This window comes from Hippocampus bargibanti, linkage group LG14 (assembly GCF_051943395.1).
Source record: "Hippocampus bargibanti isolate YZ-2025 linkage group LG14, ASM5194339v1, whole genome shotgun sequence".
Taxonomy (NCBI): Eukaryota; Metazoa; Chordata; class Actinopteri; order Syngnathiformes; family Syngnathidae; genus Hippocampus; species Hippocampus bargibanti.
In genome coordinates this window covers 20,936,199-20,956,893 of record NC_142747.1, presented here as the reverse complement: position 1 = coordinate 20,956,893, position 20,695 = coordinate 20,936,199, and the positions used below count along the sequence as shown (strand labels likewise).

At 40.0% G+C, this 20,695-nt stretch overlaps 1 protein-coding gene and 1 long non-coding RNA gene across 8 annotated transcripts in view; one reads left to right on the top strand and one right to left on the bottom strand.

Annotated features, from left to right (window-relative positions):
- LOC148888827 (uncharacterized) overlaps window positions 1-20,695 on the top strand; it is a 28,922-nt gene that overhangs the window by 4,000 nt on the left and 4,227 nt on the right. The window contains exons 2-5 of one of the 7 annotated variants that reach the window (XR_016117251.1): window positions 2,126-2,210; window positions 3,942-4,223; window positions 14,471-14,523; window positions 17,158-17,295. This is a non-coding gene — a long non-coding RNA (uncharacterized LOC148888827). Of the gene's footprint in view, window positions 1-2,125; window positions 2,211-3,941; window positions 4,533-9,519; window positions 9,832-13,663; window positions 13,775-14,470; window positions 15,146-17,157; window positions 17,296-20,695 lie in introns of those variants that run through there. The other 6 variants (XR_016117253.1, XR_016117254.1, XR_016117252.1 and 3 more) reach the window with 6 other exon arrangements.
- On the bottom strand, window positions 1,484-19,349 carry chrd (chordin). Its single transcript, XM_089014621.1, has 21 exons — window positions 18,999-19,349; window positions 17,377-17,480; window positions 17,171-17,297; window positions 14,484-14,636; window positions 13,810-13,927; window positions 13,623-13,713; window positions 12,952-13,093; window positions 12,338-12,469; window positions 12,085-12,167; window positions 10,923-11,070; window positions 8,846-8,952; window positions 8,345-8,624; window positions 8,014-8,255; window positions 7,821-7,934; window positions 7,200-7,391; window positions 7,031-7,124; window positions 5,960-6,016; window positions 5,237-5,340; window positions 3,903-4,166; window positions 3,179-3,272; window positions 1,484-2,576 (listed from the first exon to the last, which is right to left on the bottom strand). The coding sequence occupies exons 1-21, from the start codon at window positions 19,147-19,149 to the stop codon at window positions 2,512-2,514; spliced, it is 2,862 nt and encodes a 953-aa protein (XP_088870747.1). The 5' UTR covers window positions 19,150-19,349; the 3' UTR covers window positions 1,484-2,511.

Sequence of the window (20,695 nt, the reverse complement as noted above, 5' to 3'; positions counted from 1 at the left end):
CATTTCACAGCAGAAAAGTGATGGAAGGAAAGGAAGAAGTAGAAAAACAAACTCTAGGAGCTGCTGTAAAGGCAGCCACTCTTGCGGCGCCATTTTGAAGTCAAAAGAACCCAAAAAACAAATTCAATCTTAAGCACTTTCTGCACCTGCTTTGTTGTATGAAGCAGTTCTAGATGAAAGAGGAGAGGATCAACGCATCCTTTTCACCAGTGGATCGGGGGCATCACGGTGAAATGTGCACGTCTACTACAAGCCAAATGATGAAAGCAAACACCAAGCATTTGACTAAAAATATCATCCTGCGTGTTGTGGCTATTTTAGATGCTCTCAAACGTTTTTCTGATGTCAGTTAGGAAAAAAACAAAAAAATGGTGTCGGTTGTCCTTTAAACGTGGCATGTGACTGACTTTGGATCAATTCCATGAGACCATCCTGCCAGTAGGCAAAAATACAAAAACAATTGTGTCTCATCACTTTGGCACGAGGCCCAACCGTGTGAGGCATGACCCCAAAAAGCCTGGGAGGTTTTTTCCTAATATCATATTCAAATAAAATAGATCACCCAGTCATCAAATAAATGCTGTTTAATGCTGATTAAAAAACAAATCAATGAGAAGCGTGGCGCCCTAATTGGGACCCTTCCAGACCGCTCGCGGGTCCTCAACTACGAACTGTGAGGTCAGGAAGTAACGTTAAAAAGCCACTTTTTTTTTTTTTCAGCGTCTATGAAATTTCCTGCACACTCACCGTCCTGATCTCGGACGTTCAGGAGGGCCTTCCGAATGCAAAATCACGTCACCTGGTGTCCTCCATCTTCTGCAAATGTTGTCAGTTGAAGAAGAAACTTGTATCCGTTGTGCGTCATCACGTGCACGGATTTCAGTCTAATAACCGAATGCTGATATTGATGCTTCGCTTGGTGATCACAAAAGGGCGGGATCTAAATCTGATTGGTTGCTTGCAGTTGAATAATTGTCCAAGGGGGATTTTGTCTGAGTGAAAATGTCAAAAAAGACAAGCAAGTGAGCACACACACACATTTATTATTATGATGATGATTGTTATTATTATTATTATTATTATTGTCGTTCTTATTGTTGTTATGATGATTATTGTTATTGTTATTATTATGATCATTATTATGATTATCTATCTTTCTATATAGCTAGGTAGCTAGCTATATAGATAGCTGTCAAATCTGTGTCTATCAGCTAGCGAGTTAGTTAGCTCGCTATTGAATCTATCTATCAACAATTTGCTTTTAGCTAGCTATCTATCTATCTTTTATCTTTTAGCTAGCTATCTAGCTAGCTAGCTATCTAACATTTATCTTTTAGCTAGCTATCTAACTAGCTAACTAGCTTTTAGCTATCTGTTTTTGTCACACCATTATATGTGGCGATAGATAGACAGATATGATTTAGTTTTTTATGGCACATATTTCAGCACACAAAATGAAATCTTTGAGCACCAAAAACACCGCTTTAGAAGTTCCCATTATCTGTTTTATTTGTGCTCCACACCAATTCAATAAATACAAAAACAAACCAGCTTCATGTTCTTCATTTTAAAACAAAAACAAAAAAAACAAATCTGACAATATTCCAAAGAGTCAGTTGGCAAAACAGGAACAAGTGAAACAGAGCAAAAGTGATATCAAAAAGATGCTCAAGACAGGAAGTGAAACAAGAACCAAACAAAAGCATTTCGCAGCCTCTCAATTTGATCTCTCCAATAAAAAAATAGAAAAATATTGACATTTTTTTACTTGTGTGGAAATACACTCTAAAGGGACAATCATCTTTTTTTTGGGGTGGTGTGACCCACTAAAATGCCCCCAAAACAAACACTGTCTCTGTTTCACATTTATCCAAAAATTGAACTTGGCCTTGCTGCCCAGAATGGACAGCTGTTAAATGCATAAGATGGCGCCCAAGCTCCGTTGGAAATGGGCTGATTTGTCTCCTGGGAATTGGTGTCAACTAGTATCAAATAGTAGTCTTGGTGCAACACACAACAATTCACCATCACGTTATATATGTAGTTTTCCTTCTAATTTCGCCATCAACATGAAGTTTTTAGACCAAAGTACCCCAAATGCATTTTGTGTCGCTTTCTCCGTCAGGGGCGTTCCTGACGTGATGTCACCAAGGGAATGGTCATCAACTCGAAAACAGGACTTCCTGGATATTCAGTGCGAGTCTTAAAAGGTAAAATACAGCTATATGCCATCAAATCTTTGTAAAATACGTTCAGTAGAAGTCATTTGAAGCCATTTTACAAATCATGGACGCAAGTTGTCGGGTGGTGTCGGTTGTCCTTGAAGCTAGCAAAAATCTGCAAGACTCAAAGCAGAATGCTGCACGTTTGTCGCGTGTGTTCCTTTACAATCTTAAAGCTGACGACAAGGTGGGGAATGAGGGATGAAGGGGCTTTGATTGGCCCAGTGTGCAGTCCTGGGTTTGGATGAAGTGTGGGTAAAGTCGTCATTTGGCTTTTTTGCGGGTGAGGTCAGTGTCTCTGATTGGGCCGTTTGTCTCGAGCCTTCACGGCGACTTCATCTTGGCCTCTCAAATCTGCAGGAAACAAAATGGAGGGATCGATGTGGAAGGTTTCACTCAACCCGGAAGTAACTGAAATAGCTAGAAAGCTAGCTAGCTAATAGATACCTAGCTATCTTGCTAGCTAGAGATGGCATTTACTGAATTTAAAACCGTATTTACTAATTCTTAGCTAGCTAGTTAGTCAAGCCAGAAGTAACTGAAATAGCCAGAAAGCTATCTGCTAGCAAATAGATAGCTAACAGACAGCTAATCTATCTTGCTAGCTAGAAATGGCATTTACTGAATTTAAAACCGCATTTACTAATTCTTAGCTAGCTAGTTAATCAACCCGGAAGTAACTCAAATAGATCGAAAGCTAGCTAGCTAGCCAATGGATAGCCAACAGATACCCAGCTAGCCAGCCAGCTAATAGATAGCTACCTAGAAAGCTAGCTAGCCAGATACCTCAGCTTACCAACTTAATTGGTTCCCAGAAAGTGTGTGTAAGGCAAAAAGTTTGTCTTCCAAACATTTATTTGCCACAAGAAACCATTAAAATGAGAATAATCTGTTCCCAGGTCCCCATAAAACATAATTATAGCCAACTTTAGCAGCGTGAAGTGGGGGTTACGCACCGTTGCATTCAGGACAGCACGAGCCTTCTTTGCGGGTGATGTCGGAGCAGGTCAGCACTGGACATTGCTTGCGCTGACATTTGGTTACACCATGCTGAGGGAAGTACAGTACAGATTCATCTTTTGAAAGGTGCTTAAAATGTCATTTATTATTATTATTATTATTATTATTGTTGGTGGTGTTGGTGTTATTATTAGTATTATTATTATTATTATTATTATTATTATTATTGTGTATTAGTAGTATGTGATTGTGATTATTTATATATTAGTTTTTTTCATTTATTTATGTATGTATTTATTTATATATTTAATAATTTAGCCATTTATTTACTTAGCTATTTATGTATGTGATTCTGAATTTATTTATTTATTCGTTTGTTCATTTATTTATGTATGCATGTGTGCATGTATGAATTATTATTATTATTATTATTAAAAATAATGACTGTTATTGTGGTTTCCATGGGACCATTTGAAATTTCCATTCAGACTTTAGCAAGCATGATGGAATTTCACAAGCTTGATTTGCTTTCATGGGCCGAATAAAATGAGGTGCCGGGCCATATTTGGCCCCCGGGCCTTATCTTTGACACCGGCGCTTTAGTAGTATCAGGGGTGTCACCAGGGCTGTCTTTATGCCTCAAAATGGTTAATTTCATCATGTTAATAGTTCATTTGATCATGTTTGCCCATCACACGGCTTCATTTTGACACTACTTACATCACACCAACAATTGATGCACTTCATCTCTCCCACCAGGGGCACCCACGGATGCCAGTTGTCGCTGTTGTGGTAATAGTTTTTGCCAAATTTGCAATGTCTGGGCCCATCCGCTTGCATCATGTCGGTGTGTTCCAAGTGACCGGGTGGTTTTTCCTCTTCTGGACATTCTTTACAGCAGTCGGACGGATTTCGTCGCACGGGATGACTGCATGTCACCGCCGGACACGTCACCTTCTCGCAGTGCACTTCGCCTGTTGAGCCCTGTCGCAGGTGACCGCCATTAACAACAACAACAAAAAAAAAGATCCCAAAAATTTGGTAATGATACATTAAAGTACAAACGACACATGTTGCGTCCATAATTTGTAAAATGACTTCACATGACTTCGACTGAGCGCATTTTTGACAAAGAAGTCTTGTTTTCGAGTTGATGACGATGCCCTAAGTGACGTCACGAAGGGAACGCCCCTGACCGAGAAAGCGACACACCGCGTTGATGGCGAAATTAGAAGAAAAATGACATCAATAATGCGATGGTGAATCGTTGTGTATTGGACCAAGACTACTATCATGAAAGAATTAGGGAAAGAAAAAGAGAATTCACCATCAGTACAAAGAACCGGAGTTTCGAATGGAAGCACATCATTATTATCATTATTATTATTATTATTATTATTATTATTATTATTATTAGTAGTAGTAGGAAGAGAGATTATTATTATTATTATTATTATTATTATTATTGTTATTATTGTCATTATTATTATTGTTACTTGCAATAAAGATGATTCTGATTATTATTATTATTATTATTATTAGCAGTAGTAGTATTATTAGCATTATTATTAGTAGTAGTAGTATGATGATGATTATTATTATTTTTATTACTATTAGTAGTAGTAGTAGGAGGATTATTATTATTATTATTATTATTATTAATATTATTATTAGTAGTAGTATTAGTATTGGTATTATTATTATTATTAGTAGTATGATTATTATTATTAGTAGTAGTAGTCGTAGTAGGAGGAGGATTGTTATTATTATTATTATTATTATTATTGTTATTATTATTATTATTATTATTATTATCATTTTCCCCATTTTCAAACATTTTTGAAAAACGCTCCAGGGAGCCACTGGGGGGCGGTAAAGAGCCACACTTGGCTCTTGAGCTGCATTATTCCCCAAACCCCGTCCTTCCGTCTTCTACTTAGCATACACGAGACATTTCTTCCGAGCTGTTTCTTGACAGCTAACGCAAGTCAAATGAGCCATGAGGGGGGGGCTTGCAAAACTAAATCCAGATGTGAGAGGCGTTCCGTGTGTACCTTGCAAGTGCAGACGGCACATTTAATGTAACCAAAGGGAGGTACAAAAGGATGCCATGTGGTTCCTGGAGCATGCATCTTCTGGTCTCCCTCGAAATAACAACCTAAGAGAAACGTCTGTGTAAGCTCTCAGTGGTACAGGAGTGGTCCATCGATGAAAAGGTTTCTTCAGCCGTCATCTGTACTTCTTTCAAGGTGTTGGACGTTTCGCTTCTCATCCAAGAAGCTTCGTCAGCAAACTAAAGTCTTACCGGTAGTTTCGGCCCTATATATATATATATATCCCTACTGTCCAGACGTGGCGGCACCGGACTATGCTCTGATAGGTCCCTGCTCTCAGGTTGGGGGGAGCAGAGGACTACTCCCCGCGGCTCCACTGATTACTTGTATTGTCCTGACTGACGACTGGCCTGATTCTTTGACTCCCCTTTCAAAGCATCTATTTTCTTTGGCTAAGATTTTAACCTCATTGTCGTCAAATGAGTGGTTGCTAGCTTTTCGGTGCATATGTACTGCCGATTGAGGCCCATTAGTATTATCCCTTCAAAGAAGTACACGGCTGAAGAAACCTTTTCATCAACCTAATAGAAAGATATTCCATTGTTACTTTGACGGCAGCTGGCAGGGAAATAAACTCCAATGATTTGTAGTTTATCCTCGCAAACGGACGCACGATACAAACAAATTCCAGATGCCAGGAAGTACAAAAAAAAAACCACCCACCTTCAGGATTCTCTTCGACTTTTTCAAGAGCTTTGGTGTCCTTTGCATCCTTCCTCTCTGGATGGCAAAAAAATAATTTGGAATATGACAAATGATGACATACCAACAGCGGGATGCACATTACAGACGCTCTCCAATTTACGAACGAGATTCAGGAGGTCTTGTTTTCGAGTTGATGACGATGCCTGACATGACATAAGTAACCTGTATTGGTTTGTACTTATTTCATAAAATATATGCTCTATAGAGATATGTGCATGCACAACTGGAGATAATACTACATATGTTACTACAAAAATTGTCAAATGAACCACTGTTCATAACTCAAATGTTCGTAAGTAGGGGAGTGTCTGTACCAGTAAAGTTAATTATGCAACATTTGAAGGCAAATAGGTTAATTCATTCACTGCCATTCACAAATTTATTCGGGAATTGAAAATATGACGGACAGCCTTATTTTATTACATAAAATAAGGCATAGTTTGTGTAGTTTTAAGATTTATTTCGTAGAAAATTATGTTTTATGGGGACCTGGGAACGGATTATTCTCATTTTAATGGTTTCCTATGGGAAATGATTTTTTGGGATACACACTTTTCACCTTACACACTCTGTCTGGGAACCAATTGAGTTCATAAGCCAAGGTATCACTGTGTTGGTCAGTGTGCGTGGCCTTGCTAAAGACTTCTGTTTTTAGCGCTCTGTCTAGTCGAGTTTGTTGTCTTTAATGTCCTCGCGAGTCAATTTAATGTTGATGTCTACTTAGTTGAGGTGATCTGTGAAGGATTGAATTTCTTGTTTTTTAATTATGACAATAGTGTCGTCCACATATCTAAACCAGTGCCTAGGTTTTGTCCCCGGGAAGGATGTGAGGGCTTGTTTCTCCATCTCTTCCATGTACCGATTATCCACTACGGGTGAAACTGGTGAGCCCATTGAAAGAAGTACAGATGACGGCTAAAGAAAACTTTTCATCGATGGACCACTCCTGTACGACTGAGAGCTTCCACAGACAGTTAGCATGCCTTGATGATCTCATTCTGGTCTAACGTCAGGACACAAAGTTCTCACCATCGCAGATTGGGCAGCATTGATCATCAGGCTGAACAGTTTGCGAACATGTCAACAGTGGACAGATGACGGGATCGCAGATCACAGTTCGTTTCTACAGTCGGAGAAAAACGGGATTCCTACAGTTAGGATCACTCTTGAAAATAACGTCAGCTTTGTTTTGATTTACCTGGCAGCTACAAGAGAAACATTTATCATAGTTGGGAGTCCAGCGGGCTCCGTGAGCATGGTACTGGTTCTCAAAGGAGCAGGTATGAGGGTCTTTCTTCAGCATTTCGGGATCTTTGACAAAAAAGTCGTCAAACTCGGCCTCATCCACGTCCTCTTTCGTTCCAAATTCGCAGTTGTTGGGCGCGTGGACCTGGACAACATGACAAGATTGGAAAAAGAACATTTGAAAGAGACGATAGTCAGATGTTGGAACGTCACTGTTCACTCGATGAAAAGGTTTCTTCAGCCGTCATCTGTACTTCTTTGAAGGTGGCAGGGCAAATAGGGCAATAGGCCAGTTTTTGTCTTGGACCAGTTTGATATTCAAACAGATGGACTCATATTTTGTTTTAACTTTCCATCCATCCATCCATTTTATGATCCACGGATCGGGTCGAACTTGCGTTGGACGCTATCCCAGCTGTCGTTAGGCAGTAGGCATTCAAAACATACCCCAGGACAACTATTCATAGTCCACGTCAAGCTCTTTTGAAACGTATTATGACTGAAACAGATGCTAACTATATCAGACTAACCACGAGCTGGCCAACGTGTAACAAGGCGACGTTTCTTAACATACCCTTCCACGTATTTCTCCTCTTGGGTTCAGCTTGGTGCTGACCTGGATGAAGGCGGTTCCTTGATCCAAGTGTTGTAATAGTTCCGCACTGATGTCCTTTAACACTCCCTGAGCCTGGAAGAGACGAAGGACGGGTTGAAACAGACATGGACCGTGTGGGTCTATGGTCTTGACAGTAGTTCTAGCGATGTACCTGTGAGCCGTAGAACCCGGTCAGCAATCTCTTGTGGTTGACATTGCTGTCATCCAGCTCCCCGATCTCAGCGAGGCCGTGCAGGTGGGCGTTGACGGTGAGGTCGTCAGCCTTGCTGAGGCCGGCCACAACAATCTCATAATGAAGGTGACAAAATTTGTCTACCGATACCCAGGCGTGGCCGGAAGCGCCGGTTCGTATCGGGGGCGACACAAAATGGCCGGCAAGAGGGGTTGGCAACTCTAGAAGACCAAGTCGACAATCGAATGAGTTGTCAGGATGGTTTGGACAATGTAGAATTGCTCCGATCCTGTCGATCAATCGTCCTCACCATGCCTCGGAGCCTCTAGACCGCTATAGGGCAGTGCTTTGATCTGACCCCGTAGTTCGCCGTCTTGGTTTTGACCCGTCGCCACGTTAATGAAGAGTTCGTTCTGCAGCAACATGTGAATGCTTCGGGCTTCCAAGCGACTCCAGCTGCCCGTTGCCCTTCCGGTGACCTTATTGTACTCCGGCGTTAAGTCGTAAAGGACTGAGCGCTTGTTTCGCCGCCGCGGTTTCAATTCAATGGTGAGGCCGATCATGTCTCCGGTAAGACCTGCAACTTGAACCTGAGAATGGGGAACAGATAGGGAATTCAGACGGCAGATAGTAGTAGTACGAGACCTGTTGTGGCTCAGGATGACTTTGCGTATCAGGTGCACTGACCAATAGCCACCATCTTTTGAAGCAAATCAAGGCTTTTGACTACGCTTTATACACCGGGAAATACAGTACATGAAAAATGCATCAAATGAAAAGTCACATTTTCTAAATCCAAACAGATCCATACCTGATAATCCAATGTGCCATTATCATGAAGGTTAAAGATGGCGGAGCCCGTGCCTCCTGTCTTCCCAGGAGTTAGCGCATCCCCACTGGACAGCACGCTTTGGATAGCTGAACCACACACAAGTGACGTTCATCAAAATCTACATGCAACATCTCTAGGTGGTCTAGAGTGCTGCTGCTCGCTTCTTGACTGGTACTCATAAGAGGGAGCATACACTGTAACTCATACTCGGGCTTCCCTTCAAGGGCTCCCTATACATTTTAGAGTTCTTTTCAAGATTTCAAGATCGTACTATAGACTGCTTAGGCAACATAGGCTTAGTTATGCGGATGAGGGGATACCAGGGCAAATTGGGCAATCAAGCCAGTCGTCAGTTAGGACAATAGACGCAATTAGTCCTCTGCTCTGCCCAACCTCAGTGCAGTTTCGGGCCCTATATATATATATATATATATATATATATATATATAGGGCCCGAAACTACCAGTACGACTTTAGTTTTCTGACGAAGCTTCCTGGCTAAGAAGCAACACGTCCGACACCTTCAAAGAAGTACAGATAACGGCTGAAGAAACCTTTTTATCGTTTCAAGATTGTATTATTTTTTTCAAATCTTTAAATGGCCGAGCTCCTCCTGACCTCGCCGAGCTCATCCACCCCTACACACCTTACAGCCTCAAGTCTGCTGACCAGACATGAATAGATGTGCCAAAAACTAAACGGAGGCTCAGAGGGGATCGAACCTTCTCTGTTGCTGGTCCCACTCTCTGGAATGACCTGCCACTCAACATTTGGTAAGCCCCCTCGCTGCCGATTTGTAAAACCCGCCTCTTTAAAACTCACTTGTACTATTTGGCATTTGACTCAGCATGATTCAGACTTGATCTTAGTTTTACTTTCTGGTGCTTTCTACTATCGTTGTGACTGCTTTATTTCCTGTATATGATAGTTGTCCATGTTAAGCGCTTTGTTATTGTATTGTATTGTATTGTATTGTATTGTGTGACAAAATCGGACCTCACAGATCCATATGACCAAAGAATCTGCAGTCGCACTGTGTGGCGCCTTCACGAAAACACACCCAAGGTAAAGTTGCGGTATGAGGTCATCTTTGCCGAATGCAGTAGGCTTAAAAGGATTCGGGAGGAATTACAAGTAGAGGTGGGCGGGGGAGGGCAGAAGGGAGGATCGAAATGATGAAGAAAAGAGAGCGGAGGTGAGAGTCAAAAAGCTCGTGTATGGCGGGTTGAAATTCTTCACACGTGACATCATAGCGCCAACAGTAACAACCGGCGAGGACTGTCAGGTCCATCGGACTGTGACCTTAAAGGACAACCGACGCCTCGGACAAGTTGTGTCCATAATTTGTAAAATCACCAAGACGACTAGTTGACACTAGTTGACACAAATTCCCAGCAGACAAATCAGCCCATTTCCAACGGAGCTTGGGCGCCATTTTGTGCATTTTCTAGGACGCGACATTGGAGTCCTGACGGCTCAAATTGATACGGGAGGACTCCTTTAATCGATGGCAAACATTTATGCTTTCCTCTTCAGAACTATTGGAATCATCTTCATAACTGGATGAGTAACAAGAAAGCATCTTCTCGGAATCTGAAGCCATTGTCATGATTCTAGAGCAAGGCAAGACGTCCTGGCGTGACGTCACGAACAAGGGGGCGGGACCTTCTGAAACTCGCCATTTCCGGGCTCATTTTGAAGTCGTTTTGGGAAACTTTAACGCATTTTTATTGGTGTTTTGCATTAGACAAAAAATATCAGCCTGCGTGTTTTGGCTATTTTAGATGCTCTAAAACGTTTTTCTGATGTCAGAAAACCAAAAAACGGTGTCGGTTGGCCTTTAAGGCGTGTAAGCCAACTTTCGCCGTGTGCGTGTGAAAACTAACACGCAAGCACGGCGCCAACGTGAAAACTCCACAGATTCTTCCTGCGAAATGTGAGCGAGCGATGCTACGCAGAAAGGCAAAAGCGCACACTTGAGATGCGGGACAATGACGTGAGACATTTCCCAGAGCCGTGTCCAATCTCAACAAGGCACGCGTTGGCTTGTACTTACTGTCACAGGACTTTCTGCCGGTAATGAATCCTGAGATCTGCTGGGAACGGTGACCTTCCGTTGCCACGGCGATCTTGAGCTGCCCGCGAGAGAGCCAAAAGAGTTCGCGGCTATTCAGGTCTGTCAGCACCTCTGCGAAATCTGGATCCTGCGCACATTGTGGACCGGTCAAGCAGAAAGTCAAATTGTCCTTCCTGAATATCCAACCGCAACCATCAAACCCAGAAGGAACACATCAAATAGCAACCGGCTGTTTACATCCTCAAAGGACAACCGACACCATTTGTCTTTTGTTTGTTTCCTAACTGGCATCAGAAAAAATGTTTTAGAGCATCGAAAATAGCCAAAACGCGCACGATGATATTTTTAGTCAAATGCAAAACACCATTTAGTTAGTTAGCTGGGTAGCTAGTTAGTTAGCTAGTTGGTAGTTGGTTAGTTGGTTATATTGTTAGTTGGTTGATTGGTCAGTTAGTTAGTTGGTAGTTAGTTAACTTGTTCGTCGGATTGTTGGTTAGTCAGTTAGTTAGTTGGTTACTTGGTTGGTTAGTTAGTTGATTGAGTAGTTAGTTAGCTGGTTAGTTGGTCTGTTGTTTAGTTTGTTAGTTAGTTAGTTAGTTAGTTGACTATGTGGTTAGTTGGGTTAGTTAGTTAGCTTGATAGTCGGATCATTGGTTAGTTTTTAGTTGGTTAATTGGTTAGCGAGGCAGTTAGCGAGGCAATTAGTTCATTCGTTGGTTAGCTGGCTAGTTTGTTAATTAGTTAGCTAGTTAGTTATTTGGTTAGTTAGTCAGTTAATTAGTCAGTCAGTTATCTAGTTAGTTAGTTAGTTGGTTATTTGGTTAGTTAATTGGTTTTGTGGAGGGGATGAAAGATTCTAATGGCTTCCCCTGAGAGGAAAGTGTAACTATGTTGTTTTGGGATGCCTTAGCTACTCTGCTTGAGTCACAATGAGTCAGCTGGACTTCAAGGACGTGCAAAAGCCTTTTTGTTGACATGGAGAGTGGAGTATCCACATTGATTTTGTTTTACAGTTTACTGCGAACAGTGCAGAAATCTGAAAAAGATGATGACATGAAGTCGTTGGCAATGAAAGCGCTCTTGCAGTTTATTTTTTTTTTTTTTTGTGGGGTTTATTTGTCATAACTTGATAATTACTCACATGAGATGTGATATTGGCCTGGATCTCTCTCAGGACATGTTGCCGATAAAGCAGTTGCACTCGAATGGGAAGCACAAGGGGTTCTGTAGACCAAAATGAACACATAAATCAAGAAAGAAAGAAAGAAACATACATAAATAAATAAATAAATAGCTAAATAAATGTATTCAACAAAATATTCTGTTTTTTGCCACCGCCAACATAAACTCTCCAGTCAACACTTTATCATCATCATACTACATTTCATGTCTACCTTTGTCTTTGACAAGGCCTTGAAGAATGAGGATGAAGTGAAGGTTGTTCTCCGTGTCACTGAGAGTCAACATGGCGATGCCTCCCATGCCCGCGTTCTCTTCCTCTGATGTCAGCGTTGAGCTGAACGTCTCTGTCGGCGATGAATGACAAACACAAACCCACTATTTAGAGTCGCTTACGGACCTTCGGATACTTTAGAAACATTATTATTGAGTGCAGAATCATCAACACTGAAAAGCTGTCTTTTTTGCTAGCTAGCTAGCTTTCTATCTATTTTCGAGTGGAACGCTGGCGCGTGTGACTGCCGCTGCTCACCCACAGAAAAAGTGACCTGAAAGTGACCTTGAAAGTTTTGAAAGGCGCTTCTAAATGAAATGGATTATTATTATTATTATTATTATTATTATTATTATTATATTTAGGGGAAAAAAATCCGGGCTGATTTGGGCAAATTCCTGTGTGAGAGTCTATCCAATTTAATTAATAATAATCCATGTCATTTGTAAATGCCCTTCAAAACTCTCAAGGTCACTTTACAGTCACAGGATATTTTTTTCTGTGGGTGAGCAGCGGCAGCCACACGCATTGCGGCGCCATCCCAGTGAGGCTCACCTGCGAACAGAGCCCTGTGTTTGATGACCTTCCCTTCCACTTGCTCGGCTCTCCTGCTTGACGTGCTCATGCTGACGTGCAACTGCTCATTCTGCAGCTGCCGCAGAAACGGCTTGCCAACGTTTTTCCACACACCGCAGATCTGTGCCAAGCAAAACAAAACAAAAATGGAATAAATATGGAATTATTAATAATAATAATACATTTGATTTCTAAGCGCCTTTCATAACTGTCACGGTCACTTTACAGTCACAGGATCAGTTTTTCTCAGTTCTTTTTTTATGTATTTATTTATTTCTGTATTTATTTATTTTTTGTGTATTTATTTATTTAGTTTATTTCTTTATGTACTTATTTATTTTGTTTATTTATTTGTTATATCCTACATTCATTTCTCTATTTATGTATGTATTTCTGTATTTCTTTATTTAGTTTTTTATTTATTTTGGTTTTTATTTATTTATTTTATTTAGTTTTTTATTTAATTGTAATTTATTTATTTACTGTATGTATTTATTTAGCCATGTATTATTTAGCTATGTATGTATGTAATTGTGAATTTATTTATTTGTTTATTTATTTGTTATATCATTCATTCATTTCTGTGTTTATTTATTTATTTGTTCATTCATTCATTCATTGCGAATCATGATGATGTCCTTTTTTCTGACCATGTCTGAGTGTCCCTTGGGGACTTTGTACTGAAAAGCAGCAGCGGCGCCGTCTGAACTCAGGAAGCGGATTTGAGTGGGACGAGCCATTCTGGAAGAACAATTGAAGGATGATGTCAGTGCAATGGCGGCCATGTTTGACTTCAACCTTCTTCTTGCGCTCGTTCAACGCAAGCAACGGTTTTACTTTTGGTACGTGATGGAGAAAGCCAGGCTGGATCGGGTCAACGACAAGCGAGCTCGGCCAACGGCGCTGGAGCTCGGCAGCCACGATTCGCTCACTCCTGTCAACAGCGCGACAAATTCTGCACGGAAAGTGAGTCATTTAGTCGACAACTTCATTTTTCTTCCCTTGAAATGAATGATGTCAGTTTTTCAAGGACAACCGACACCATTTTTTTTCTTTCCTAACTGACATCAGACAAACGCTTTATAGCATCCAAAACACGCAGGCTGATATTTTAAATCAAATGCAAAACACCAATCAAAGTGTCCCAAAACTGCTACAAAATGAGCTGGGGAGATTCAGAAAGTCCCGCCCCCTTGTTTGTGACGTCACGCCAATTTCAGACCAAACAAAGTACCCAAAATGCATTGTGGGTGGCTTTCTCGGTCAGGGGCGTTCCCTCCGTGACGTCACTTAGGGCATCGTCATCAATTCAAAAACAAGACTTCATGAATATTCAGCGGCAGTCTTAAAATGTAAAATAGAGCTTTAATATGCGCTGGAATCTTATTAAAATATGCTCAGTAGAAGTGATTTCACAAATGATGGACACAACTTGTCCGGAGGTGTCGCTTGTCCTTTAAGTGTTTTTTGTGTGTGTGTTTTTTTTTTTTTTTTTTAGGTGGTCAACTCACCAGTGCGGCTCTCTTCCGGGCCCATGTCCTCCGAACTCAGGTAGGATCTATCGTTATAAGATTTGTGCAGGTCGTCCTCCTTCCCTTTTCCCTCTTCATGGAAAAACTCAAAGCTGTCCGGAATGGGATTGCTTCGTTTCTTGTCTTCCTCACCTGCACGTACAATAATCATCATCATCATCATCATCATCATCATCATAATAATTTGATGGACTCTCACAAGGGAATTTGCCAAAATCAGTCCTGATTTTTCTCCCCTAAATATAATAATAATTCTATCTTCCATCTTGGATGAGAAGCAAAAGGTCCGACACCTTCAAATTTGTACAGATGACGGCTGAAAGAAAGCTTTCATCGATACATTCTGGAATGGTGCTCTGTCATATTTTCAATTCCTGAATGGCACTTGATGTTATTTCTCTTGTGGGAATGCGAACGTTCTCTTTTGTCCAAAGAACGTTCGCAAAGCACATCCTGGCTACACGTCGTTGGCCAAAGTCTGGCGGACAGATGTGACAATGGTGTCAGCTGTTTGCCTTTGTTCCTGCATTAGCGCTTGACGATGAAATATGTGAACGTAAACAGCCAAAGAGGAAAGCGTGGCGAGTGAGAAAGAAGAAAAGCAAGATGGCTTCAAACACAAATCAAGACAGCAGAAACCATTTGAGTAAAAAAAAAAAAAACTAACTAATAAATACATCAATAAATCATTGTTGAGTTCACGCACTTTGGCAAAAAGGATGGAAAAGGGCAACATTCAATCCTGGTGCTAATGTGCTAATTCCGTAGCAATATTTGGGCATCAAATGGGAGTTGAGAACTTTGTGAAAGATTCCGACACTCCATTAAAAAGTCTTTTACGGCTTACAGACAACATGGTTGCTCTCTTGTTCAATTCTTACTTGGTTCACTTTTGAGATCCTAATGCAAGATTACGTTGGACGGGCTGCCAAAATATGTCAGACATTTTCAATTAAATGATAGAGAACAAATGAATGGATGACAGATGGATGGATGAATGGACAGATGGACACGTGGATGAATGGATGGACGGAGGGATGGATGACAGATGAACATATGAATGGATAGATAAACAAATGGACGGACGGATGGAGTGATGGATGGAAGAATGAATGGAGGGATGGATGAATGAATGGAGGTATGGATGGATGACAGATGGATGAATGAATGGAGGGACGGATGGACAAATGGATGGATGGTGATTTTTTTTTTTTTGCTAGGGAAAATATATGACAAAATAAATTCTTGCACCCACGTGATCAAATACCAAATGATTGACACTTAGAGAACCTATAGTTCATTTTCTGCGATATAAACATACATTTGTTATTATTATTATTATTATTATTATTATTTTATTTAGTAACTGGACGGCCGCACTGCTTTCCCTCTTTGGTGTCTTATTTGCATACACACTTGTCAAAGGCCCACGAGGCACACACGCTTGGCTTCTGGGTCGTGTCACCCTCAAGTTCCTCCCTTCCAACCGACTAATACTCAATATTCAGGTGCACCCGCTACACATACACACACAAGCGCACTCACACACACACACATAAACACACGTAGTGAGTAAAAAGTGTGTGTATCCAAGTGAAATGAAAATACACACATAAAAATCATTGGTGAATTTGTGAGGACCTTTCTGAAACTTTAACAGATGGATATATCGACCCTCTCGAAGCCTTTAGAATGAAAAACTTGTGAGGAGCGACCAAAAGGTCCTCACGTGTCAAAAATGTCCTCATTCACGTATGGTATCAAATGTTAGCGGTCCTCACAAGACGAGTCATACAAACAACACACACACACACACAATGTTTCCATCACTTGCACAAACACACAAGGTCCCTTTGTGCCAAAGCTAAGACAAATACGCTCAACCTTTTTGGTACAACATAACCATAATACACATGCCGTCTTGACCCTATCCTGAGTTTGACAGGAGACACGCACCCATGCACGCATACGCACACACACACACACACACACACACACACACACACACACACACACACACACACACACACACAGCTCTGCGTTGCAAACCCCACCCCCAATGTAGGCTGCAAAGCTCTACCTTTTTCCTTTCCATTCCATTACCAAACATAAAAAAACCACATTGTAGTTATGGTTTCTTAATAATAATAATAATAATACTATAATAATTTTATAATAATAATAATGTTATATATATATATATACATATATACGTATATACATATATATATGTATGTGTATATATATATATATATATATATATATATCAAATTATTATTATGAGTATTATTATTATTAGTAGTAGTATTATAATAAAAATGATAATAATAATTATTTATATTTTATATTATTAGTATAATAATAAAAATAATAATTATTATACTAATACTACTCATAATACTAATATAAAATATAAATTATTATTATTATCATTATTACACTAATAATAATAATCATAATAACAATAATAGTAATAATAATATAATAATAATAATAATAATAATTATTATTATTATTATTATAGTAATAGTACTCATAATACTCATAATACTAACAATATAAAATATAAATTATTATTAATATTATACTAATAACAATAATCCTAATCATAATAATACTAATAATAATAATACTTTTTTTTTTAAATTGACAGCCACACGGATTACCTTTTGGACAGGTTTTGCAGCAGTGTCCCGGCAACAAGACGGGATGGTCACAATCTGGATCGGGACAGTCCTGCTTTATGTTCTTGCAGTTGACTTTGCCAAATACTTTTCCGCGACGACTCTTTTGCTGCATGACATCAAATTATTATTATGATGATGATTACAAAACGGAGTGATGACGGAAATAAAAATCATTGAAAACTTACAGGGTCACAGTGGCACTGAACACAATGCATGACGCCAAAAGGGTCCCCCAAATCTGGGTGCCATGAGTCCTCCAGAGAATAGAACCGACCCCCAAATGAGCATCCTGTAAACAAAATATTTAAAGGACAACTGACACCATTTTTTTGTTTCCAAACGGACATCAGAAAAACGTTTTATAGCATCTAAAATAGCCAAAACACGCAGGCTGATATTTTAGTCAAATGCAAAAACACCAATCAAAATGACTTAGTGTCCCAAAACTGCCACAAAATGAGCTCGAAACTGGTGAGATTCAGACGGTCCCGCCCCCTTGTTCGTGACGTCACACCAAGATACTCCTTCACAAACTGCCTTGCTCCAGAATCAAAACAATGGCTTCAGAGAGTTCAGATTCAGAAAAAGGTCCTTTCTTGTTACTCAGTTATTAATATGATTCAAATAGTTGTGAAGAGGAAAGCATAAATGTTTGCAATCGATTAAAGAAGTCCTCCTGTATCAATTCAATTGATTATGAGTTTCCATTGACGATCAATTATACACATCGAGGTGCTCTGTTGACGACCTCATAAAAAGTAGGCATGTGACCAAATTTTTCATGAATAATTCATCACACCTTTTCTAATAGCATATTAAAGTGCATTTAAATAGCTTTCAGGTGATGGATAGATTATGACAAATAATGCGAAATATGAGGGGATTTTCTGAGTGTAATGACACCGTTAAAACAATGAAAATCTGTGAGTGAGTTCTTTATTACACTTTAAACGATCATAACTTTCTTAATTTCTGGCAGATCCCAACGAGTAAGTTACCATTGGAAAGCTTTTAAAATTCTAAACAAAAACAGAAAATATAAGAAAACATTCAAAATATTAATGAGCAAATACCAACGATCGAATACAAGCAGATTTTCGTCAGAAATCCAAAATGGTTGTCACTGAATATTAGCAAAGAAAATTGCCAACTCTAGAAATATATATGCCAATGCGTCTTTTTGCTTGACACTTAGCAGTTATGGAGGAAAATATGTATTGTACCACTTCTATAAGTTATAAAATTACAACTTACTCACCTTTATAAACTAGTGTTAGCAAAAAGAGCGTAAAGTTCAATAACATTGTTTTCTCGTTGTATTGGGATATTTCAAGAACCAGCATGGAAATAAAATTGCGAGCTCTAAAAATATATATGCCAATGCTTCTTTTTGCTTGAAACTTGGCAGTTATGGAGGAAAATATATATTCTACCACATTGTATGAGTTATAAAAACACAACTTACTCACCTTTATAAACTGTAGTGTTAGCATAAAGAGCGTAAAGTTCAATATCATTTTTTCTCGTTTCTCGTTGCCGTATTGGGACATTTCAAGAACCAGCATGGAAGGAAACGTGTGGAATACGTCATTATAAACTGCATAGCGTGCAAAATCCCACGAAAAACCGTGACGTACTTCACAAAAATGCAATGATATACGACTGCGAGTACAGAGTGGATGTCTTGACGTTCCGCAGAAAACGCACTTCGATCTCCACAAACTATTTTTAGTCCCAAAATAATTATCTCGCGGTGGTGATAATTCATGTCTTGACCGAAAAAGCTGTCGCGGAGCTGTTTACCGACCTGACAATCCTTTCGAAGGCAGCGGTTCTCTCTCGGACTGGATGGGCAGCGAGTGAGACTTGAGGCGTGAGGCGCTTTCCACGCACGCACAAACGCAGGCGAGCAGGCACAACGCCGCGCGGAGCGCACGTGGAATCGGCATCGCCGTCATCCGTTTGCTTGTTTCTGCCGGTGGAGAATCTTCACCGCCCCCCAGCCCACCCACAAAAAAAGTGATACTAATTTCAATGTCCGCAATCGCAGATCCGAAATCGTCTTAATGGCCCAGCGTCGTTCTTCTTTTGAGCAACAAGTGACAAGTTGGGTGCAGTGCAGACCGCAACAATCCTCCTCCGAGGCGCAGTCTTGCTCACTTTTATAGCTTTGCTGACAGTTAGAAGGAGTTGGAGGGGGGGGGGGGGTAATAGGTGGGATGGATGATGGGGGTGGCTCAAAGCTGGATTACCAATTGGAGACCCTCATCACACCCTCTTCCCACCACCACCGCCACTAGGGGCCCCTAGAAGACTAAAACTTCTACCTTGAATGGCCTATTTTGGTCATTTGGTCCTCCATCCATCCAACCAGCCATCCATCTATCATTTATCTAGCTTTCTCGATAGCTAGTCAAATCTATATCTATCAGCTAGCGAGTTAGTTAGCTCGCTATCTATCTATCTATCTATCTATCTATCTATCTATCTATCTATCTATCTATCTATCTATCTATCTATCTATCTATCTATCTATCTATCTATCTATCTATCTATCTATCTATCTATCTATCTATCTATCTATCCTTTAATCAATGGCAAACATTAATGCTTTCCTCTTCCGAACTATTTGAATCATATTCATAACTGGATGAGTAACAAGAAAGGATCTTCTCCCAATCTGAACTCGCTGAAGTTTTGATTCTGGAGCAAGGCAGTTTGTGAAGGAGTATCCATGCGTGACGTCACGAACGAGGGGGCGGGACTTTTTGAATCCCCCCACTTTTGAGCTCATTTTATTGGTGTTTTTGCATTGGACTAAAAATCTCATCCTGCGTGTTTTGGGTATTTTAGATGCTATCAAACGTTTTTCTGATGTCAGTTAGGAAACAAAAAAATGGTGTCGGTTGTCCTTTAAAGTCGAATGACTCAACGAATACATCAATGAAACAATGCAATAGAATTGGTAGAGGATGAAATATAGCTTGTAGAGGATTGTGGAAAATGCATGAGTGTTTTTTATTATTTTTTTTAGTTGGCTGAGCCTCTCAGACCTTAAGTGACTTAACAGAAACAAATGAAAATATTTGGAAGAGCTCGAGACAACGCCATTCGATGTGGATTGGCTTTTTCTTCTTTGTTTTGTTTCTTTTGGCTATCCCGCTGAGTTCAAAACTGGACGCTTGCACTTAAAATCACAACCACCGTGCATGATGTCATTCAATCGAATGAGCCAGCGTACATGCCAAAAACTATTTCAAGTAGAATTTATCTTCAGGGCATTTTCAGACACGGGGAAAAATACATTGGCATCAAAACCCCAAATGCGTATTTCAAATAAATTACTGTATATACGACATGTATGGTACATACACACACAAAAAGCAGCGTGAGGCATCACATCAACGCACATTAAATAGGGATGTGACAACATTTTTCATTAATAATTCTTCATACATTTTCGAATACCATATTAAAGTGCATTTAAATAGCTTTCAAATGATG